Source organism: Podarcis bocagei, assembly GCF_964188305.1.
Source record: "Podarcis bocagei genome assembly, chromosome: 1".
NCBI lineage: Eukaryota > Metazoa > Chordata > Lepidosauria > Squamata > Lacertidae > Podarcis > Podarcis bocagei.
In genome coordinates this window covers 4,399,820-4,424,037 of record NC_138125.1, presented here as the reverse complement: position 1 = coordinate 4,424,037, position 24,218 = coordinate 4,399,820, and the positions used below count along the sequence as shown (strand labels likewise).

Here is a 24,218-nt window from a genome sequence, read left to right as displayed (position 1 = left end):
GAAGCCTCGAGGAGTGATGAGAGCCGGCAAACTGAAACATCATCCAGAGAAGATGGAAGTACTGTGGTAACGAAGCAGACTGCTCTGGGTGGAGATGTTCCAAGTGGTTCTGGGTAGGGTTGCACTCTCTCTAAAAGGCCAAGTTTGTAGTTTGAGGGTCCTGTTGGACTTGGCAATATCTGTGGAAGTGACAGTGCCTACGAGTGGGTCATATCAGTCTAAGTTTGGAAGCTTCAACTAGTGCAAAATGGAGCAGACCCGATGCTGGTGGGAATGAAGCACAGACCACATTGCATCAATTCTACACCAGCTATACTGGCTGCCTATTCACTTAAAAGATCCAGTTCACAGTGCTGGTATTGACCTTTGAAGCTCTAAAAAAATTGGGACCAGTTAACTTCAAGGACTTCTTATGAAGCTGGCTGAGCATTTAGATCAGCTATGGAGGCCCTGGCAGTATGCCCACCAGTAGGAATGATTAGGATAGTGGACCACGCAAGAGAAAGGGCTTTTTTTTTTTGCTGAGGTCATGGAGTCTATGGAACTCCCTCCCTCAAGAGATATGACCTGCTCACTTTATTCCAGTTTGCCTTTAGTGTTGGTTAACCTTTTTTGCTTCATGTGCTTTCAGTGCCTGAGTTAGGGTTTTTTACTGGCTGCTTTGAAATGTTTTGACTGCTGTACTATTTTAACTGCAGTTCTGAAGTTTCTAAAAAAATATTTATCACTACATATTTATATTTTGAGTGACAGCTTAGAAATCTATTAAATAAATAGCAATAAATAAAGGTGGAACCAGAAAAACATTTCTTGCTAAATGTGAGCCATTAGCAGAAGAGCACATTTCTCACTTATTTGTACCTTGAATTTTAAGGCAGGTGTCTTAGATATGGTGGATTTTTTCAGTCCATGCAACCTCTCTTCTATCTCCTTCAATCTAGGAAAAAATACAGACATTTTGAGTTCTTTTGATTAGAAACAGTTAATTGGCCCTAGACCTGCGGGAATACGGCAGTATATAAAGTCAATTAATAATAATAATAATAATAATAATAATAATAATAATAATAATAATAATAATAATAATAATAATAATAATAATAATAATAATAGTGCTCCATTAAGTACCATGTAAATTAGTGTAATTTACCAAAATAAATATTCTGGAGACAAATTTTGTAAGACTAAAAATGTGAATTTTAATGTCATACTACTACAAATGTTCCATCCATGCAAGCACATCAGCTTGACAGTCCCTTCCCAAACTCCCCAGGGAGTTTGTGGGGAGATGGGGGGCGGGGGAAGCAAGCCTGATTTCTCAGGACTCCTGTGGACAGAGCTCCTAAGGTGAATCCTGCCCTAAGACATAATTGCATTCTCTCAGAATAGGGGAAAGAAAGAGTTTAAGCCAGGGGTAGGCAACCTAAGGCCCGGGGGCCAGATCCGGCCCAATCGCCTTCTCAATCTGGCCTGCGGACGGTCCAGCAATCAGCATGTTTTTACGTGAGTAGAATGTGTCCTTTTATTTAAAATGCATCTCTGGGTTATTTGTGGGGCATAGGAAATTGTTCATTCCCCGCCCCCCCCCCAAATATAGTCCGAGCCACCACATGGTCTGAGGGACAGTGGACCGGCCCACAGCTGAAAAAGGTTGCTGACCCCTGGTTTAAGCCCTACCACCTGACTATCCCAATGACAGCCTTGCTGCTTAAAAACCTCCAGCACCACGTTTGGCCCTTTCTTTGGCTCAAGAACCCTTTCAAGTACCACATGCATGACTGGCCGGTCACAGTGCCCTTTGTGTGTGCAGGTATTTCTCATTGAGGCCCAAGGGCTGAAAAATAAGGGTGGGAATGTCTTCCAGAGCCAGTCAAGTTCTAGTTGCATTGTGGTGGCACAGCTGAGGGAGGAGCTGGGTGGTGGCGCAAAACAATTCACTTGTTAAAAGTGACCCTGGGCTCACTCCGTCAATTTCAATACACCAAGACCTGCTCAATACTAGAAAGGAAACTCTTTTACCGCCGCTTGGTCAAGTAAAACTCTTCTAGCAGATGCTGCTCCTCGTAGCTCATCCAGGTGTCCTCGAGGTCATCATACTCCTTTTCAAGTAACTGTTCGTACAGTATAACCGGATTCCATCCTGTCATGATGTCGTATGTGATTACGCATCCTAAGGAATGTGACACAATTGATACTTTGCCGCCCTTTTCTATGAACTCTGGATTCCGCGTACAGAAAAGCGTGTACAAACGATTCAGCTCCTGTTGAAGGCCTTTTACCAGCTGTTATAAAGAGTTAGGGAATGGGGAGAGAAGGCACATTTCTTATATTCCGCATGTTGCTATGTATTTAGCATCTGGATTTCTGCTTACTCTTACTTGCATTTCTTTAGGCAATGGCTTTGTCAGTTTGCATGAAATGACTCACTGACAGCAGCCAGCTGAGACCTCAAGAGCAGAAATAGCCTGGTTTTCAGATATTGCTGTTTGGGTGAAGGGTGGATAAGAGTTCAACACTTAAAAATCAAACCAAGAAAACTGATCAAACGCTTTCAAGGTATGCTTTAAGTGCAAACTCCTTAACAGCATTAAGCACACAGCTAGGGTGCTCTTATTTATTACCGTATTTTTCGCCCTATAGGGTGCACCGGCCCATAGGGCGCACCTAGTTTTTTGGGGGCGGAAATAAAGAAAAAAATTTTTATCCCCCCCCCCCGCGCGGGGCTGGGGCGGGGGAAGCCCGAGCTTACCCCAACCCCAGCCCCCAGAACAGGCTGCTATCCGCAAGCCTTGGGAGCCTGGCGGGAACTCACGCTAGTCTCCCCAGGCTTGCGGATATCTGCCCAAAGCCCGGGGCACGCTCCGCTGTGCTCCCCAGGCTTCGGGAAGCAGGCTGCTATCCGCAAGCCTAGGGAGCCCGGTGGGAAGTTGTGCCGGGCTCCCGAGGGTTGCACAGAGCTTCCTGAAGCCTGGAGAGCGAGAGGGGTCGGTGCGCACCAACCCCTCTCACTCTCCAGGCTTCAGTGGAAGCCTGCATTCGCCCCATAGGACGCACACACATTTCCCCTTCATTTTTGGAGGGGGAAAAAGTGTGTCCTATAGGGAGAAAAATACGGTATTTCTGTTCTTGAATAACACACAAATTCAATAAAATAGGTTTAAGAACACTCCCCAAATCATTATTATTATTAAAAAAATTATACCACCCTATACCCACAGGTCTCAGGGCGGTTCACAAGATAAAATTACAATATGAAAACACTAAAGACACAATCAAAATAAAAATAAAAACAACCTGATAACCCCAACACATTTTAAAAGGGCACTGGATGACAGGGCCTGGTGAAATGCCATGTGCTTCATCACATCTGCTAAGAGAGGTCCCACATGCTGAGGCCATCAGGCTGCAGCAGAGGAAGAGATTATAACAGGGCCACTTCATTGGCTCAGCGGAGAGACCAATAACACCTAGCTTCTCCTTGCCTTGTAGTTTCATTCATGTTGGTTGATATAAAAGACTTTGTAACCAAGATCTAGTGCCCGAGTTTACATATCTTTTTCTCATTCCAAATCCTTTCCTTCTGTACGGATTCAACCATGGTTGGCAAAAGAAATATGCAATGTGAAAAACCAAAGTACACTGGTGAAACGCATGCATATTTTTGAACTAATGGAGCGGAACTGCCTTACATCAGCAAGTCTGCTTCTCCAGTAAAATAAAAGCTCCTAACATGCTGCACCAACATTTGTGTATTTCAATTTCTCAAGCAGGAGAGAAGCCCCTGAGACCAGATTATAAAGCTGTAATTCAAGCTGATGAGCTGTCAGGGATTGTTTCTAAAGCCTAAAGGAGGAAGCACCTGACCTAGTTGGAGAACCAATGTTTCATCAATCATCTTTACTAAAAGATCACAAGCTTGCCCAATACATTGTTGCTAACAAACCTTCTAATGATAAACGCGAGCCAGAGTTCACTACAAGATTATATATGAAAATCTAGATGTACTGTATTCAGTACAGCAAAAAAAAAGGAAAAGAAAAATGTTTTCAAGCCTTGGCTAAGATTTGGTGATCCATGTAGGCTGGCCCTTGAATAGTAAATGTGATGTGTCACAAAAGTTAACCCTGGGAATGCAAAATTTTATTACAAAAAATAAAATAAAATAGCTAGCCTGGTACTTGCTATTAGCTGCTTCCTTCCACAGCGGGTAGCACTGTGGGTTAAACAACAGAGCCTAGGACTTGCCGATCAGAAGGTCGCCGGTTCGAATCCCCGTGATGGGGTGAGCTCCCATTGCTCGGTCCCTGCTCCTGCCCACCTAGCAGTTCGAAAGCACGTCAAAGTGCAAGTAGATAAATAGGTACCACTCTGGCGGGAAGGTAAACGGTGTTTCCATGTGCTGCTCTGGTTCGCCAGAAGCGGCTTAGTCATGCTGGCCACATGACCTGGAAGCTGTACGCCGGCTCCCTTGGCCAATAAAGCAAGATGAGCGCCGCAACCCCAGAGTCGGCCACCACTGGACCTAATGGTCAGGGGTCCCCTTTACCTTTACTGCAAACAGACATGAAGTCCCTTAATTCCAATTGTGATTGCGGTGGGGACAAAGGGCTAAAGCCCTCCACCCAGTCTCGATCCCACTCAAGGATTACTCATGTCATGAACTTCATGCCACGTTTAGTCCTCCACAGGTGACATTTCTGAATCGTCTACTATGAAGCACCACTGCTGAAACTTTTAAATTCTGAATATTTTTTGAGAAAAGGCAGGAAGTCATTATCTGATGAGAATTTTTTGAAAATCCATTAATATTGAATACTGGGCTACATGGAGCTCTAGTCTGATTCTTTATGGCAGAGTGGTCAACCATTTTTCTCTGATGAGCCAGATTTTGACCTTCACCCATCTAGCTGTCAGTCACCCAGCATCAGGTAGTTCTGATCCTTGCCAAAAGCAGTGGCACTTAAATTCAGCACCAAATTTAAACAGTGCCAAATGCAAACCCCACCACTAATGAACAACCAGGCTCACCCAACTGTTCTTTAAGTGGGTGCAGATTTGCTTGTCCCACACCTTTACCTGAGTGACAGGTATGCATGGCCTGTAAAAAAATGGTTGCAAGGGCCCATTCGTCCCATGGCCAGAAGGTTCTCCACCCCTACAAGGTAAAGGTATAGGGCACCTGACAGTTAAGTCCATTCGCAGACAACTCTGGGATTGTGGTGCTCATCTCGCTTTACAGGCCAAGGGAGCTGGCCTTTGTCCACAGAGTTTTTCCAGGTCATGTTGCCAGCATGACTAAGCTGCTTCTGGCGAAGCACAGCAGCGCACGGAAACACTGTTTACCTTCCAGCCGTAGCGGTACCTATTTATCTACTTGCAATTTTTGGCATGCTTTCAAACTGCTAGGTTGGCAGGAGCTGGGACTGAGCAACGGGAGCTCACCCCGTCGCGGGGATTCGAACCGTCAACCTTCTGATCGGCATGCTCAAGAGGCTCAGTGGTTTAGACCACAGCGCCACTCGCGTCTCACCCCTACTTTATGGCAATTCTTACATAATATGCATTTGGATACCTTTGTGCACAGCACAAAGTTCCATACAAGAAAGAAAGCGTAAAAGTTCTTGAGGTGGCAGGGCATCTCCATGCTGTGCACATGTGTGAAATACAAAGTCTGTTAAACAGAATTTCAGGAAGTCTGATGGTTTGGCAGCAGCAGCAGCATCTGGCTGAATTAGCCTTTGTTTCAGCCCACTGAGAACTTCGCTATGTGGCTCTTCCAACCAAATTCCTTTCCTCCTGCTATGAAGACCCTGGGCAGTTTTAAATCCTGCTTGTAAACTCTCCAGCTGGAACAAGCACCTCTCTACCACTCAGTTCGTACCTCAAGTCTGGTATGGTACTGGAGGAAGCAGAGTGCAGAAACGAGCAGGGAGTGGCTTATCTCCTCACCAAGGATATTTACAGCAGCTGCAAAGGGCAAGCCGATGGCGGCAGCAGCAGCCTCTCACAACAAGAGCCCCCTTTCTGCAATATATCTCCTTGCAGAAAACAATTGCATCTTAGCTGAATAAACTATGACCTCCCAAGCTGCAAACTGTGTCTTGGCCCACTTCCTCCCCTGCTTGCTAGATGAGGCAGCATTTTAAAATACCTAAGCGTCAGCAGAACAGCTGTGGTGCCTGTTCTGAAAGTGCTCTGAGCTTTGAAAAAATGCAACTGGGGTTTCCTTAGAATAGCCTGGAGACATGATGCTGTTGCACTGCAAAAGGTATACAGTGGTGCCTCGCAAGACGAAAATAATCCCTTCCGCGAGTCTCTTCGTCTAGCGGTTTTTTCGTCTTGCGAAGCAACCCTATTAGCTGCTTAGCGGATTAGCGCTATTAGCGGTTTAGCGGCTATTAAAGGCTTAGCAGCTATTAGCGGCTTAGAAAAAGGGGGGAAAGCGAAAAAAATCGCAAGACTCGCAAGACGTTTTCGTCTTGTGAAGCAAGCCCATAGGGAAATTCGTCTTGCGAAGCGCATCGAAAAACGGAAAACCCTTTCGTCTAGCGGGTTTTTCGTCTTGCGAGGCATTCGTCTTGCGGGGCACCACTGTACAGGTTTCTGTCTGGTCTGGGCCTGGAGGGGAACTGGGCAAGAGCCCCACAGAAGCCATTCGGCTTCCTGAAGAAGGGAGGGAGAGCTAAAGAAGTACGACAAACACGCAACATACTATGCATGAACAGTGCATGTTTCATCCTCAGGCTGCAACAATTACTGCTTTTTTGTAAAGGCCCTGTAGCCTATGGGATATTGCACCAGCGTTCAGATCCCCGCTCAGCCAGAATACAGCTCAGTAGTAGACCGAAGACACAAACTACTCTATTTGGTTTCTATGCAAAGAATGCACACAATGACAAAGTCTATCTTCAAGATGTTGGGAAATAGAGGTACACTTAAATTAAGGAACCCAACTTCGCCATACCCATTATTTGTCCAAACACTTAAAAATCACACACATACCTCATCCAAACACTTAAAAATCACACACATACCTCATCTCGGTAGAGGGGACTTGTGTAGTACATTATGTCCATTGCACTGCTGTTAAGCATGTCCCTCAAGCCACGGACTTTATCAGGAGTAATAGAGTCAACAGTGTCTAAAATAAAGAAAAGACACCCAAGTGTTTGACTGAGGCGTAATAAAGCTTGGAGTGGGTTTAAAGTCAACAATGCAGTACCATATGAGCACAAATTCCTAGGAACATTCAAATCTCTACTTAAAGTGTTGAGATTACAAAATCAAGGAAATTAAGCACATGGTCTATTTACAGAATGGTGGGTTTTCAAATTGTGCTCCCACGGAAGCCCAAGGGATTATCAGGGAAGTTCCTCCGTGGGAAGTTCAGTAAGGATGGACCAATTTCCCTTGGAGATAGCTGCCCAATTTCCCTTTCCAATAATCACCTACAGGGAGTGGCAAGGTGTTTGGGGTGACTGATAACAGCTAGTAGCTCTAAGCCAGTGTTTCCCAACCACTGTTCCGCGGCACACTAGTGTGCCGCGAGATGTTGCCTGGTGTGCCGCGGGAAAAATTAAAAAATTCGAAAGATTTTTTTTTAAAAAAGTCAAATTTTCGATTGGGACGCCGTCACTAGATGACCCCTGGGGTTCCCTCCCTCCCTCCCGCTCTGCGCCTCCCTCCTCCTCCTCCTCCGGGGAGGCCCTTCCTGGCTCTCGGCCAAGGCTTGGCGGCTGCCACTCACTCACTCGCTCGCCCACCCGTCCCTCCATCCCTGCACCCAGCCTCTCCCCCTCCGTCCCCGGCGCGGGGGCTGCCGGGATCCGTAGTCCCCTCGCCCTTGGGCTCCGCGCCCGCGCGGGGTGCGCGAACTACGTTTCCCAGCGTGGCCTGGCGGGCCGGGCGTTTTGTTTGAAGCGCTCTTCTCCCGGCCATGGAATGAGCACAGCGGCGGCGGGCGGGCAGGGGCTCTTCCGCGCAGACCCCGCACAGCCTGCCTGCACCCCCACGGAGATCGGGTGGCAGGATGGAGCCCAGGGATCCCCGCGGAGGCGGAGCGGCGGAGGCGGAGGCTGCCCCCCAGGTAGGGCTGCGTCGGGGGGGTGTTTATTTTTGCAATGCTGCATCCGCGCCGGAGGGGACGCATCGGACCGCGGGGAGACCCCTTGGCGGGCGTGCAAGGCAATGCATGCGTGCAGGTGTTGCATGGAGTGCAGTGCAATGCAATGGCAACGCGGCGCCCTGCATGCATGCATGCAACTTCCACCGGCGCTCCGGACTTGGCAGGTGAGGGGGGTCCCCAGTGGGTGGCAGAGAGAGCCGGGAGGGCGAAGGGGAGCCGGGGGGGAGCAGCGCTGCTCCCCGAGCTGAGCCCGGGGGGAAACTTCGGCGTCGTTGCGCCGGGTGTTGGAAGCGGAGGCTGGCGGGGGCCCCTCACCTGCAAAACCTGGTCGCCTCTCATATATTTCGTGCATTGCATTCATCGCCCGCTTTCTCCTCCAAGGAGCTCCCGGGGGCGCGCGTGGTTCTCCCCGTGTTAACCTCGCAACAACAGCCCTGCGAGGTGGGTCAGGCAAGTGGCCCACGGGAGCACCCAGGGATTGTCCTGGCCAGGTGGGGTGATTTGAACCCTGCTCTCTGCCCGGTCTTCGTCCTCATTTAGCCCCCACATGTGCATGACTGTGCATGACTGAGGTTTTCCCCCCTCGTCTTGGCAATGGTGTGAGTCTGTGCTGTTAATTAATGGGATTCTGCCTTCGGAGAAGATGAGCCAGCCCTCAAGGAGGTGATTATGTAATTTGCTAGCAATTCATGTCCCTCCCGGAGTGACGCTGAGCACTGACGTCACGGGGCTGTAATGGTGGTGTGCCTCGAGATTTTTTTCATGAAACAAGTGTGCCTTTGCCCAAAAAAGGTTGGGAAACACTGCTCTAAGCAATACCTTCCATGAACAACTAGAAAATGCCAGGGCAGAATTATCCTTAGCAGAACACACTGAAAGGGTACCCTGAGTGTAGAGAGTTTACAAACCATTGCTAGAAAAAAACTAAAAAGTGTTACTTTCCAAATGTCACCAATAGTACTTCTGGCAGTCCAAAGTAAAAAGTACCTCCGTCAAGTGCGAGCTTAGATCTCCATTCAACTGGCAGGAACTCAACATGTGTTGCAAGGTTGCTAAAATATTTGTCTTCTATTTTCCTTGCAGTGTCCCGCATCCTAAAAATGAGATGGAAAGCACATATAACAGTGAGAGAGGGGGAAATAACCCCCCCACTGAGCAATTTGTTATCACCAGCAAACTTGAATGCTTCACTGCTCATCCCTAACTCTAGTTCCTTCAAGTGAGTGAAAGAGCACAGATTTTAATACAGGTCCTTAGGTGAACCACTTCCCATCACTGGGAGAACTGTCCATTTATTGCTATAGGCAACTCCCCATTTATGCACGTTCAACTGAACAAGCATTGCTGCAACCCTGGAAGTGGCATGAAAAGGGGCAAAAACGGCCCTAAAAGAGAATGAAAAAGGCAAAAATAGTGCAAAAACAGCCTTCTAGGAATCCCATGAGCCTTTGCAAGTGCAATCCCAGGAGTCCTTGAACCAAACTCTGGTCTTTGGAGAGTTGGGAGTCTGAGCATGGAGGTTTGGAGAGCGCGATCGTGCAGGCTTTGCCAATGGTGTTCCCAATATATGCCATTTCACTTAAATGCTTACTGCTTCAGAACGTAACCCCTGAGTAAATGGGGAGTTGCCTGTACTCAGTTCCTTGTTCCTTAAGCAGCTGCTGGCCCATAAAAGGGACTCCTCTTTTATGCTAAGCTGCTAAGCTTACTCAGGAGTCTTTGGTGAGGGACTTTTAATCAAAGCTTTCTGAAAGCCTAAGTACACAATGTAAAGTGGACCACCTCTATCCACGTGCTTTTGGACACTCTCCCAAAGTGGCCTGAAATAGGCTTAGGTAACCTGCTTTATCCAAAAATATCTGGAGTTGAAATGCTACTGCATTCTCAATCAAAACAAAAACAAAACCTATCAACTACTGTGGCTTTGAGGAGACATTAAACAAACAATACAAGCAACACGCAGACCAGTATACTAGATAGCACTGTAATTCTTATTGCATAATATACATGAAAATATATAAATTTCACACATTACAATCCATATGCTGCAACTGTAGCATATGGATTGTAATGTGTGAATTTGTTTCATATTTGAATTCTTCTGTAATTGTGCTCAAGAAGATTCCAGCAAAACAGTCAGATTATCCGGGGTCACTGTTCGTTGTTATTCACCTACTACTTCGGCACCACGAATGCCTAAAAAAAGTTTTACCGCTTAGCCCGCAGGATACCATCTATTACTTTGTTTCAACCATAGACTTATTATACTTCTGCGGACTTTCAAAGACTGACAGACATGTGTTCAATTGATTTCAACTATATTAGAGAATTTACAAGTGCATACATTTTGTTTTTGTTACTAAATCATGTATATCATGCAATAAGAATTACAGTGCTATCTAGTATACTGGTCTGCGTGTTGCTTGTATTGTTTGTTTGTTGTGTTAAATTTGCAACACAAGGGGTTTGTTGTTCTATTTGCAGAGACATTGGCAGGTCTGGTTTGTGAGGGTTTTTTGGGGATGAAATACTGGTCTCTCTGTGTGTGCACACAATATAGAAAACACATGCTGTAGCTGAGATTCCTGCATTGCAGGGGTTGGACTAGATGACCCTTGGGTCCCTTCCAACTCTAAGATTCTATGATTCTGTGTCAAAAATATATCGTATTTGGGGCTCCTTGGTCTCTCCTTTGACCAGAATTCTTTCTCTGCTAAATGCAGTACAGCAAAGTAACATTTGGAAATGTTTGCCAAAAAGATTCACAGCCTAATGATTAGGAAGTAAGATGACACCAGGAACATGAACAATTAAAAACAGCACCCTTTGTGAAAAGGGGAAAACCACAACGCCCGCAAATCCAATGTTGTCCACTTTCAACAGAGTGAAACGAAACACTCACATGGCTGTGTTTTTAATAATCCTTCCTTGGTCCATTTTCTGACCAATGCCATGTACAACAAATACAATGTGAGTTGTTGGTGATGGCTTGTCTTCTAACGTAGCCTCTTCAACATAACCTCTATGCAGCCTGGTCCCACTGCTTGAAGCTGCAAAAGAGCAAGTAACAACATTTAATTCAGGATCATAAAGTTCCTTTCACCTGGTTGCCTGTGTCAAGTAAAAGTACTCTCCAAGTGATCAAGCAAAGACCTTGCATTAACTGGCGTTTTCTCTTCCCCAGCCCACTTACACACTGACACAAAGCAAATGACATGTATTACACATGTAGGAAAACAGCCTGGTAAATTGTCCAGACTTATTGGCAATATGGGTCCTTTGCATGGACTTGAAAAACAGCTATTTGTATATAGTGCAAGGCCAACTAGCACAACCTCCTATTACTAGTGAGCCAACTCTTCTTCAGACTCATTTTCCAATTTCATCATCTGTCCGCAGCCACCAAGTCTCAGCTGTAAATGGCAGTCATGCATCTTCTAGACAGCGGCTTCGTAAACTGCTTATCGGGAGTTCATGATGCACCTCAAAGTGAGTCAAGTGTGTGCTTTTATAGCCACCTGCTGTTTAGAGCACATTAATACAAATATAATTTAATTTCTGGGCCCAGTTCTCCAATCTGTTAAGGTCATCTTGAATTCCGATTCTGTTTCCTGAAGCAGTAGCAACTTCTCCCACTTTAATGTCACCTGAAGATTTGAGGAGCATTCCGTCAATACCTTAATGTAGGGGTTGGCAAGGTTTATCTTGCCTGGGCCGGATCGGTCCCGCGGAGATTCCTCCGTGGGCTGGATTGCACGCGTGCACCTGATTTCAGGTGCCACAGAATCGAGTCCCTACGCTAAGCCGGTTTGGCGCAGTGCATGAGCAGACAACTCAGTTTGGGGGTGGCTCAGGGGCCGGTCAAACGACCACCTCAGGCCGCTTCCGGCCCATGGGCCTTAGGTTGCTGACCCCTGCCTTAATCCATCTCATTTAGAAAGATCATAGAATCATAGAGTTGGAAGAGACCACAAGGGCCATTGAGTCCAACCCCCTGCCAAGCAGGAAACACCATCAGAGCACTCCTGACATATGGTTGTCAAGCCTCTGCTTAAAGACCTCCAAAGGAGGAGACTCCACCACACTCCTTGGCAGCAAATTCCACTGTCGAACAGCTCTTACTGTCAGGAAGTTCTTCCTAATGTTTAGGTGGAATCTTCTTTCTTGTAGTTTGGATCCATTGCTCCGTGTCCGCTTCTCTGGAGCAGCAGAAAACAACCTTTCTCCCTCCTCTATGTGACATCCTTTTATATCTTTGAACATGGCTATCATATCACCCCTTAACCTCCTCTTCTCCAGGCTAAACATGCCCAGCTCCCTTAGCCGTTCCTCATAAGGCATCATTTCCAGGCCTTTGACCATTTTGGTTGCCCTCCTCTGGACACGTTCCAGTTTGTCAGTGTCCTTCTTGAACTGTGGTGCCCAGAACTGGACACAGTACTCCAGGTGAGGTCTGACCAGAGCAGAATACAGCGGCACTATTACTTCCCTTGATCTAGATGCTATACTCCTATTGATGCAGCCCAGAATTGCATTGGCTTTTTTAGCTGCTGCGTCACACTGTTGGCTCATGTCAAGTTTGTGGTCAACTTGTTCCTGGGATAACCAAAAACTTCCCCTTCAACAATGGGAAGGATGCCTCATGTACCTTCCACCACATCTGAGGGCATTTGTCAATGTCCACCCCTGGCATAGCTATATAGGATAAAATGGGCAGCATAAGGAGGTGGGGTTCAAGAAGAGGCTCAAAGGGCACAGCAGGGTGGTTTTTTGGTTTTTTACTCTGAAGCAACTTGCAAGCCAACAAGCATCTCAAGAGTGTATTTCCCTCCTGCTTATGACTGGGGAGGGGAGATCTGAAGAGCTGCAGAGTTAACATGAGGCTGGCAGTGTCCCATGAGCTGCTTCTGCTCAGAAAGAAAGGCACACACAACAAACACTGGGTGTTCCCCACCTTTTATTCTGAAGCAACTTGCAAGTCACAACCACACACACACACACACACACACACACACACAGAGAGAGAGAGAGAGAGAGAGAGAGAAGCAGGAAAGGAGAATCACCAGCAAGGAATGAAGCAACTCGGAAGGGGAAGGGAAAGAGAAAGAGGAGAGAGAGCGCGTGCAAGCGAAGCTGTGGGAAGGCAGACTGAGCTGAAGAAACATGAGGCTAAAGAAGCCTCTCTTGCCATGATGCCATAGCTCCAAATGAAGCATCAACTGGGCACACTAACACAGTCAGGGAGACACAATCACCTCCCCCAGCAGTATAGTTTTAACAAGGGGTCAGCTGCTGCTTACAGAAAACGAAGTGTGAAGTGTTAATAAAAAAACCCAAAGCTTTTTGCCTGCTAGCTGCTGCTTCACAAAAACAAATGCACCCCACACCCCACCAACAGAAGGAGGGGGGGGGGAGAGAGACACATGTACACACACGGAGATGGAGGAGGGAATGACAGAAGAGGGCCACATGACAAAGGAAGGTGTCTGTTTATTTACTAACCCCAGTTTATGTTTTTATGGGGGGAAAGGGATTCAGAAGTCTGAACCTGCAGGCTTGCAAGAGCCTTGAGGGAAGAAGTCCCTGCTTGCCGGCTAGATAGTCAGGGCGACGGAAAGCTAACCGTCTCAAAGCTCTGTTTGGCAATATCAGCCGGGCAATATTTGAGTCAGCCTGCTGTAGTAATTTGTAGCTATTTCTTTTTGCTTCAGGAGGCAGGGAAGAACTGACTGAGGTGGAGTTAGCTAGGGCTGCACACACAGGAAGAAGCACCAGCTTCCTGTTTTTCCAATATTGTGATTTTTTAATACCACACAAGTGACACACAATAAATTGCAACACCATTTTGTAAAAAAAAGTTACCACGATTTGATCTAAAACCCAGTATTAGACAATACATTGATTTATAGCACAGACCTACACAAGACTAAAGATTTCAGTCTTCAAAATCAGCAAGAACTGAAGGTCTCTTCACAGAATATGAGGTGAAACAATTTAGTCAGTGCATACTATAAACAAATAACCTTACCTTTGGAAAAACCCAGCTTCTGTGTGACAGTTCTTGCGATTTTTGACGTTGTTGCATCACTGTAAAGATACACTTCATCCACACTGTGCCAGTCCACATGGGTGCGACTAAGCTTCAAACTATGAACAGCTGGAGCAAAGAAAGAACTGCCTTTAGCTCAAGTAAGGAGAGTCAGGACCTCTTGCAAAGCCAGGCAGAGCAAAAAGAAGGAAATGGACACACAAAAGCAAGCACAGGACTATGTGTATTCCATGCATCTGTGTGCTGTCCCCAAGCACATCAATCTGGAATGCTGAGAACATTATAAGCAAATTTAAGGATCCAGAATTGTAGTCAATGAAGTTCCAGCAACACACAAATCTGATAACACTGATCTGTCAGAAACCAGACTTGTGGGCAAAACATGCTGTGGTAATAGATCCCTAGTACGTTTCCTTTTTGCTTGGTTGCCCAGGCTTCCTTCCACCATTCAGAACCACCATTAAGTATTGCACATTAAAATGCATACTCATTTTAATTTTCAGAATTTATTCTGAATCCACACTGCACATTTGCTTGCTGTACAATTTGTTCATAGCCGGGGGGAATGGGGAGAGCTTGCAGAGAACACACAACCTGGGTGTAACTGAATACTAGCTTTATGCAGTTTACATGAGGCTACTTAACCCTTTCCATTGCACAGATTCACTAATTCAGAATAGGCAAGTGGCTATTCAGATACTTGGAGAGTAGGGAAAGGAAAGGAAAGGAAGCTAACTGTTTGGGGGTTCCTTTGTGCAGAACTGGAGAAATCACAGAGAGGTGTCTGCATTTCTAAAAATCTGCTGACATTACCTAGGAGTTTGAAATATTGATGCCTAGCGCATTTTCCCTTGGTGGAACAGAAAGAAACAGGATGACTCATATGCACTGCAGATACAAAAGACTTACATGGAACCAAACTAAAGGAAAAGCAGAGTAACAGGGTAAGCATGCCCTAGCAAGTCTTGGAAACATGCTAGTAAATGTTAAACAACCAGATAATGCTTGATAAAAAGATGAACTACAATGATGAACTAGATATTATGCACAAATGTGTCTAACAACCTTAGATGACTTTTTTCTTCTGAACAACAACAAATATTTGGGAGGAGGTGACCTGAAATGGCATGGTGTGCTTAACCTGTTCCCTACCCATTGCTTCTCCATTTCAAATCCCAGCTGCCCCTAAGTTACTTGCCGTTTCCAAATGTTTATGTACCATAAGAAAGATTTGGCCTGTACTTGTCTGTTGCAATGCTGAGAACACTATGAAGACTTGTGATTGCACTGTGATCAGAGAAGCACCAAACTGTGTCTTTTCCTGAGGCCAAAAGAACTATAATGAGGGTCGTTATGCTTCTGCATAATCCATCAGTGAGGCAGAAGAACCCTCTTAGAAAAGTGAACTTGCAAACAGTTCTAGTCATGACTTTTTTTTAAAGTGAAAAGGTTCAAAGGATAAGATGATAAGCAGTAGCTGCCAAATGCAAGATTGCATATTATTAAAACAAGTACAAGCAGTAATGATGATTCCCAAAAAGTTATTTTATTGGCTCTGTTACGGGTACCAACAAGGCAGAAAAATACAGCTGCTAGGAGGCGTTTCCCCCTTAGAGTTGGAGAATAATCACTCTTGGCTATTCTATTCCTTCCATCAAGTTTCTATTGCAGGGAGAATGGGAGCATTGTTTTGACTCATGGCAATACAGGCAAAAATGCAAGTGAGCAAAGAAGAACAATGAATTGACTTCTATCGCTTACTGTCAAAGAAAAAATGCTCAAGCCAGCACTCAGTCCCCTCCCCCCTACAGTCCCTCTCAGTCACAACCACCTTTTGAAAAGAAAAGTCTTATGTTTAAAGTGCTTTCATTTTTTTCTTGTTGCCAGCCATCTAGGAGGCACCTGCTGTCAGGCAGCAAGGCAGGATGTAAACATATTAAATAAATTTCTCTAACACTGTGCATATAGATGAGTGCTTGAAATTAGGTTGAGACTCAGAGATTTGTCAAAGCCCACTCAATGAGCTTGAGGTGAACAGCGATTTGAAGTCGGGGCCGAAATCAATAGGTGGTCAGACAACTGGACAGGATCTGTGGATAATTTAACAAGCTTCTCAAAGTTGAAGGGCACGCTTTGGGGCAGGGATCCTTTTTTTTTTTAAAAGCAAACAATGCTTTAAAAGTGATTTAAAATTCCTAATGAATTGTTAGTACACACTGTTAGAGACAGCAATGTCAGCCTCTAATTTTCTCTGTAACAAACAAAGAACTGATCCACAGTTTCTTCCTTCTTTTGGAAGAGGGTAGCAACATCATGCAGAGGGGGAAGCAAGTGGTTATCTAAAACACTACACTGAAAGACATGAACTACAACAGAAAGCTTCCTAGGCAAGGAGAGGACAAGAATACAAATCTGCAATTACTGTACCTTCAGACCACTTGCGTTTAAGCCCTGCAGCCTCTGTATTCTCCTTATATCCTCTCCATTTGAACAGAGAATGGAGGGAGAAGGGAGGGAGGTGGTAGATAACTAAAAGCAAAAACACCGAAACACCGAGCTTCAAAGTGAAATTTTAAAAAGGGGCATCATTGGATTTTGCACATCACTAGCTAAATAAACGCAACAAACATAGACAATACGTATAGGAAAAACACTGCAACAAATTTTAGCAAAACAAAAGAATACTGCCTTTCTGGGGAATTTAGTTATTCATTCTTTTATCTTCTCAACTTTTTAATGAAATGCTTATTGGTACAAATAAAACTCAATTCAAAGCATAGAAGAATGACAGGCATGCAACAGCAAGATAGATAGACAGACCCATCCAGCACCTTTTGAGTTCTCAGATACATGTGCACACAATATTTTGGGGGACTGTAATACTGTACAACTCAAAAGAATGGACTCAAAATGTGAGCTAGCCTAAGACTGATCACTAAGTGCCCCCTCTAGAACAGGAGGAAAGGCCCCTGGTGGCTAGATTAGCAGAAGCTGCCTACTGTTCAGACTTTACGAAAGAAAGAGCGATGCATCCCAGCATGCACTGTCTATAAACAAGCCTTCCATTCCTGAACAGCACTGGAGTTTCCTTGTGGGGGTAACTGCAAGTCCACTGTGATGTTTTCAATACTCATTTTATAGCTTCCAGGCTATTCAATGAGGATATTGAAAGAAGTGATACCCCTTGAAATTACTGTGCTGTGATTTGATGGACTTACCTTACCCTCACAGGTAGATGCCAGTGCTGTTCAGTGTGGGAAGGGACATCACAAGGTGAATGAATGCTGTGGTATCTCACAAGTGGGAAGTTAGGGATCAAGAGGAAGCTGTTGTGCCCCACCTAAGAAACAGGAGAACAATAAGCACCATGAAGGTCAGTCGGGGTTCAAACAGGGAGTCAAACTGAACCAGAGTTGAAACACAGAACACCATCGTACATTTTTAAAATGAAGCCATTATTTGGGAGTCTCTGTTTAAACTTAACACAAGACCAGATTTTTAAGTCTTTTTTTTGGGTGGGGAGAGACCAGACATAGTGGTACTCAAAAGGACTTTGATACATTTTGTTCCCGTCTCTGCTTCTCGGTTCTGCTGCCTTTGAGGATGAGGACAAGTAAGGCAGATGCAGGCTGCAACTAACCGACAGAACCAGTCCAGCGAAGAAAGGCTTAAGAGGAAGGCACAACTTCTTCTGTACACAGCAGGACAACTCCCTCATGACATACTGTTCAATCTGACTCAATAGCTCCCTAATGCCAAAGCTGTGTGCCACAAGAATTGCCAGTGTGCTTTAAGCAATATACAGAAAGGCTGATGTGAAGCCAGCTGCCTTTTCTAACCAGCTTTGATGGGGGGTTGGGGAAGGAGAAATTATTTCTGCAGAGATATACCAGAATGCCCAAAGCTCAGAAAAGGCTATTCAATGAGTCTCTGCATGAATTTATGTTCTGGCCTTCTTTTCTTCCAACTAGAAGGCATGCCTAGATTAGCAACCGATGCAGTAACACAGTACAGTGGTACCTCGGGTAAAGAACTTAATTCGTTCTGGAGGTCCGTTCTTAACCTGAACTGTTCTTAACCCGAGGTACCACTTTAGCTAATGAGGCCTCCTGCTGCCACCGTGTGATTTCTCTTCTCACCCTAAAGTAAAGTTCTTAACCCAAGGTACTATTTCTGTAACCTGTAGCATCTGTAACCTGAAGTGTCTGTAACCCGAGGTACCACTGTAGTGGGATCCTCTGGGGGGATAATTTTTCCTCCTACAAACTCTAAATCGTAAACTTTATCAGGCCTATGAGCAAAAGTGTCTTCAGTGTTAACTCAGCAAAAGCCTGCACTTCAGTACCGAATGTGCATGATCCTCAAAATGCATTTAAGGAGTTAATAAGCACATGGGAGGAGGTTATGTTTAGTTGCAAAGAAAAATCAGCAGGAGAAAGTGAGGAATGCACTTCCTCCACCCTACCACAAGAACAATCCCCACCAGCCAAACTTGATTCTGATTCATAGAGCATTTCTGGGGCTACGGAAGAGTTTCCCTGATGTAGCAGTTATAACTTGCCAGCTCACGGTATGGGTTCTGTTGAACCCGAGCATGTTGCCCAAACCTGTACAGCGGTACCTTGGGTTAAGTATTTAATTTGTTCCGGAGGTCCGTTCTTAACCTGAAGCACCACTTTAGCTAATGGGGCCTCCTGCTGCTGCCGCGCCGCCAGAGAACGATTTCTGTTCTCATCCTGAAGCAAAGTTCTTAACCCAAGGTAATATTTCTGGCTTAGCGGAGCCTGTAACCTGAAGTGTATGTAACCCGAGGTACCACTGTACTATTATTAGGTTACTTCCAATGGAACCCCTGAAGGCCATTAAGCCCTGCTGCAAATACAACAAAGTAATTTTTAGTACAAATCACACAACAGGTAAGCTGCTGCTCCCCAATCTGTTTCTTGGGGATGATTATGCTGCTCAGGAATGCAGGCATCTCTGGATTACTGTAATGGGGGGCCCACTCCTAAAGTAGGGTTGCCATATTCCGAAGACCAAAAACCCAGAAACCCCCCATATTTGGGGCACCCCCACCACCATCCCGCATCTCTGTCACTCACCCCTGCCTGCCGCAGACCCCTTCCTCACTCCCTCCTTCCAATCCCTCTCTTACCTTTGCTGTCTTCGGCCTCTTGCTCTCTTTTCATGGCACAGGCCAGGCGCTCCTCCTGGAAGGCCAGGCTGGCCTTCCCCAGGCCACGGCCAGCCTCCGTCGCCTCCGGAGAAGCGGCGCAGGCCAGGCGCACTGGTGGCTCTGTGGCTCCAGGGCCTGCAGGGGCTCTGGCCTGGAGGCCGCTGAGAGGAGGAGGAGGACAGGAATATACAGGGCACCAGAAGTAACAACGCCGTGGCTGCCCCTTCCTTCTCTGACAGCACCGCTGCTCGGCCAGTAACCTCAGCTCGCCAAAAACAAAAAACAAAACCCTGGACATTTTTTTTTTTAAATTAAAAAATCCGCCCGGGAAGTGATCTTACTCTTGAAATCCCAGACGGGTGTGGGAAATTCCAGATGTATGGCAACCCTACCTAAAGGAGACTAGGTTCATGGGAACACATTACATCAGAACTCAAGGTTTCTTCACTGGCTTTCTAGGCATAATTCAAAGATTTGAGGCTCAACAACTTGGACTGTAGACACAATATAGACCACCTACTTTCCTGACCTGCCCCAAGATCTATTGAGAGGACTCTGTTAACAATGCTGCCCATATAACAGGCTTTGAGCTGGATGGGGAATCAATGCCTTTTCATGACACAGTCGTAAAACCATTGCACAGCGGACAGAGCTGTATTACAAATGGCACTACAAATAGTTAGGCAAGAAGACCAGTGCCTTCTGATATTGCCATTTCAAAACAATCTGTAGATTAACATTAATGTATTTATCTGCCTTTATTCACAATTTTAAAATAGAGGCAGCCACCCAGTTTGTTTTTAATTACTCTTAAACTCTGTTCTATAGCATGAGACAGTCCCCAGACTGGGGAGGAAATCAGAAAGAGATGTTTATTTCATAATTGTTTAATTACCTATAATAAAAAATTGCACATAGACAACTTGCACTTGAGGAATGCTGATTTTGTGCGCTTAATAATTTATTATTAATGTGCTTAATGTGCAAATTATTTCAAAGCATGTTGTGCTGCTCCTGGTCACAGCAGAGTCGAGAAATGGAAGCTCATGAATGAAAAGTCATTCCACGCTTCCCCTGCTGCAAAGACTGACGTAAACAGAGCTGGTTTCTGCTCTTTCACTCTGAGGCCAAGTCTGAGGTCCTAGCTATCATGTTTCCCACTAGGCATCTGCGCTCCAATCACAATTCACCTGCCCGTGAGCGTCTAGGAGGAACAAAGCGCAATTCCTGTAATATCTACCACAGAAGTGAGCTGACCGCATTAACGGAGCAATATCCTCTTTGATTTACAACAGAATTCTATCTAAACATACTTTAGATCAAGGGTTCCCAAACTGTGGTCTGCAAACCACTAGTGGTCTGCAAGCTTCATTCAGGTGGTCCAGTTTCTGTAAAAAATACAATTAAAAATCCTGCAGCAGTTTTTAAGTGGTCCATTGGGAAAAAAATCACTTAGGAACCACCGCTTTAGACCCAAAGACGATTATACTAGTTGCCAGAGACACAAAAGCTGCTTGTGTACACAGGTAACAGCACTTAGCCAAAGACACCCTCTCCCCTATTTACATATAGAAAAGCTACTTAAAGTGGGGGGGAGGGAGGGAGGAGACCTTCAAACGCTTCAGCAAAAGCAGAGTGTCATGTGTGTCCCTGTTTCTTTGTAATGAACAAAATAACTCCAGAAATAGCTCAAAGTGCGTAACACTTAAGGTTAGGACAGCAGTCAACTGGCCTTGGACAAATATTGCAAAATGTTCCATGGAACTATGAATGACCTTCTCCCAGTGGTGGGTTTCCTTGAACTGTAGAACAGGATCATCTGACAGGAAAGGCACGAGAGCTATCTCCTTATTTTAGTTTCTGTTTATCTAGTTCGTACATTTTCATCCCACTCTAATCAAGGAGTGCAGGGCTGCATGCACAGCCCAGCCCCACCTTCAGCCTCACAAGCAGCGATGAAGTCGGCTAGGCTGAGAGACTGTCACGGGTGCAGGGCCAGCCAGTACGCTTTATGGTGAGGAGGGACTATGAACCTGGGTCTCTCCTGCATTAGTCCAACTGCAACACCACGCGGACTCCTTACTTCACCACCCAGCTTCACACACTTCATTTAGTGCCCTTTATTTAACAACCAGCTTTTGCGATTTAGAATTACTGTTTGTGCTTTATTTAAATCAATGTCAAACAAAATGTGCAATTGTCTATGGCCCATCCTTAAGACGTTTGTGATAAAGGGCAAGGCAATTTGGTCAGCCTCTTGACTATCATTTAATATGTTCAGATAACAATATAAACTATAAATGATTCCTATATAGGCAACTTTAACAAAATAATGGAATTTTCCTGGGTTTTGGGTAATAAGTGCAAGTCTCTACATTCAATATTTGCATGGGGCACTGGTTGAGAGGAAGCGTATTTCATGTGTGGACTCAGCAGGGTGGGAAATGGGCATGCTAACAGGTCTTCCATTAGCAGTCCTTCTCTCCAATCCAACAAGTATGCTCTATTTCTCCTTGACATCTGCAGGTGAGGAAATGGAAGTGCTGGACCAGTGTCTTGCCTTGGTAATGGACCGGATGAGAGCCAACAAACTGAAGCTCAGTCCAGATAAGACGGAGGCACCAGATGGGCGGGCCTGCTCTTGATGGTGTTACCCTTCCTCTGAAGGAGCAGGTTTGCAACTTGGGGGTACTCCTGGATCCTTTCCTGTTGCTTGAGGCTCAGGTGGCTTCAGTGGCCCGGAGCACCTTCCATCAGCTTTGGCTGGTGGCCCAGCTACGCCCCTATTTGTATAGGGATAGCCTAACTACTGTTGTCTATGCTCTGGTAACCTCAAAGTTAGATTGCTGCAATGCGTTCCATGTAGGGCTGCCTCTGAAGTCAGTTTGGAAACTTCAGCTGCAGAATTCAGAGGCCAGGTTGCTCACCGGAGCAAGACGGTTTGAGCATCTTACACTGATCCTGGTCCGACTCCACTGGCTACCAATTAGTTTCCAGGTCCAATTCAAAGTGCTGGTTTTGACCTATAGGACCCCAATACCTCAAGGACCGCCTTTTTCCATTTGAACCTACCCAGACCCTAAGATCATCTTCCCAGGCCTTTGTTTGTGTGCCTCCTCCTCTAGAGGTCCAGAGGGTGGCAACACGAGAACAGGCCTTCTCTGCAGTGGCTCCCCGTCTGTGGAATGCTCTCCCCAGGGAAGTTCGCCTGGCACCTTCATAATACACCTTTAGGTGCCAGGCAAAAACGTTCCCTTTTTAAACAGGCCTTTGGTTGATTTGACTGACATCCTATACCCTTTTAAAATGTGGGGGTTTGGGGGGGTTATTGGGTTGTTGTTTTTATTTTGATTATGTATTTTGTAGTTTTATATTTTGATTTTATTCTGTGAACCACCCCGAGACCTCCAGGTATATAGCGGTATATAAATTCAACAAACAACAACAAAAGGACTGACCTGCTGGGAGCCTGAAGGGTCCTGCCCTGCTTCTCTCTACCTGGCTTGGGATGGGGCCTGACAGGCTCCATAAAGGAGTGCTGCTGCTGCTGCTGCTGCTGGGCAGAGAGGGCTCCGGTTTTGTTTTCCAATTGCTTTTATTTTTTATCTATGTCATTTTAAATTGTGATTGGTATTAATGTTGTATTCTTAGTTTTAGATTTTATGATTTATGTGGAAATTGTCTTCCATTTGGTTGTGTACTTTTTGATGTGTTTTTATTTATTGTTTATAACTTTTGTTATTTTGGTAATTATGTAAACCTTGTCATGTTGCAAGCCGCTTTGAGCATTGTTTTAACTATGGAAAGGCGGCATACAATAAAATGATGAATGATGAATAACAACAACAAGAAGTGGTGCTATGCAGAGGGATCATTTCCAAAACTGCATAAATTACCTTTTTGGGAATTGAAGTTAGATCCTCCCTGCTTCCATTTCCTCAGCAAACTATTGATTGGAAGGATTGTATCTATTTTAAAAGAGCTCCATTTGGCACAACCCAGCTGCTCTGTGCACAGCCCCATAGAGTATCAGTCCCAATTTGTTGCAACTATCAGATTTCTAATGGGAACACTGAATTCTTGGAAAAGTGTTAGAATTTTGCAACTTCCAAGAAGGCCAAGAGACAAGACTACCTTGGAATGTGGAACACTGTGACACTACAAAACTAATATTCTTCTTGACACTACAAAACTAATATTCTTCTTGGCTCTAATATTCTTATTCTGAAGTTGCTAAAATCTCTGCCTTAAGTTCACTTTTAAGACTGCAGTCCTAAGAATACTTACTTCTCAAAAAGTTTATTATAACTTATATACTCCACAAGAATGTAAGCAAAACAAATTATTTAAAGATCAAACAAAACAGAATTGAAGAAAAATATTTAAAACTTGCATTCCTCCTTGTCTCACAAATTATTATTAGAATGTATAAATTTCCTTTCATCTCATTTATGGTTGAGCTGTCAGTATAATATACCAGTAAATGCTTAATGAGACTTTCTTCCAACTATTAAAGAGTTATGGAAGGCACAAACATTGGCTTCTAGTAGCATTCAGAAGAAAAAGGAACTGGGAGATGGTGCAAGCACAGTGCAGACTCAGCAGTCGGAACATTGGGCTGGCTTCTGCCATGGCATCCACACTGAGCTCCCACTATCAGTAAGTGGCAGTGACACATGTGCTCAGAAGTCTGGGGAGCAATGTGGCCCCACTCATGTAGTCCTGACAGCCACTACTGTTGCTTCAGATATAGCCACTTGACAATAGTCTAAGTCAGTTCTAACTGTACAGGTGGGAGTAATCATCCCCAGCCACCAGACATAACTGACACCCACATACTGAATATAATCTTGCACATAGACCCCAAG

At 45.2% G+C, this 24,218-nt stretch overlaps 1 protein-coding gene across 5 annotated transcripts in view; it reads right to left on the bottom strand.

Annotated features, from left to right (window-relative positions):
* The window catches only part of DDHD1 (DDHD domain containing 1), a 41,125-nt gene that overhangs the window by 6,540 nt on the left and 10,367 nt on the right, over positions 1 to 24,218 (bottom strand). For 4 of the 5 annotated variants that reach the window (XR_014007553.1, XM_081191578.1, XM_081191577.1 and 1 more), the window contains exons 3-9: positions 16,602 to 16,703; positions 14,154 to 14,282; positions 11,028 to 11,175; positions 9,113 to 9,219; positions 7,035 to 7,141; positions 2,020 to 2,282; positions 862 to 937 (exon numbers count right to left, since the gene is read on the bottom strand). Coding sequence is in view for 4 of the 5 variants with exons in the window: in XM_081191578.1 (XP_081047704.1) it covers positions 862 to 937; positions 2,020 to 2,282; positions 7,035 to 7,141; positions 9,113 to 9,219; positions 11,028 to 11,175; positions 14,154 to 14,282; positions 16,602 to 16,703 (932 nt within the window). In the remaining variant the exon portion in view is untranslated. The remainder of the gene's footprint in view (positions 1 to 861; positions 938 to 2,019; positions 2,283 to 7,034; positions 7,142 to 9,112; positions 9,220 to 11,027; positions 11,176 to 14,153; positions 14,283 to 16,601; positions 16,704 to 24,218) is intronic. The other variant, XM_081191576.1, reaches the window with a different exon arrangement.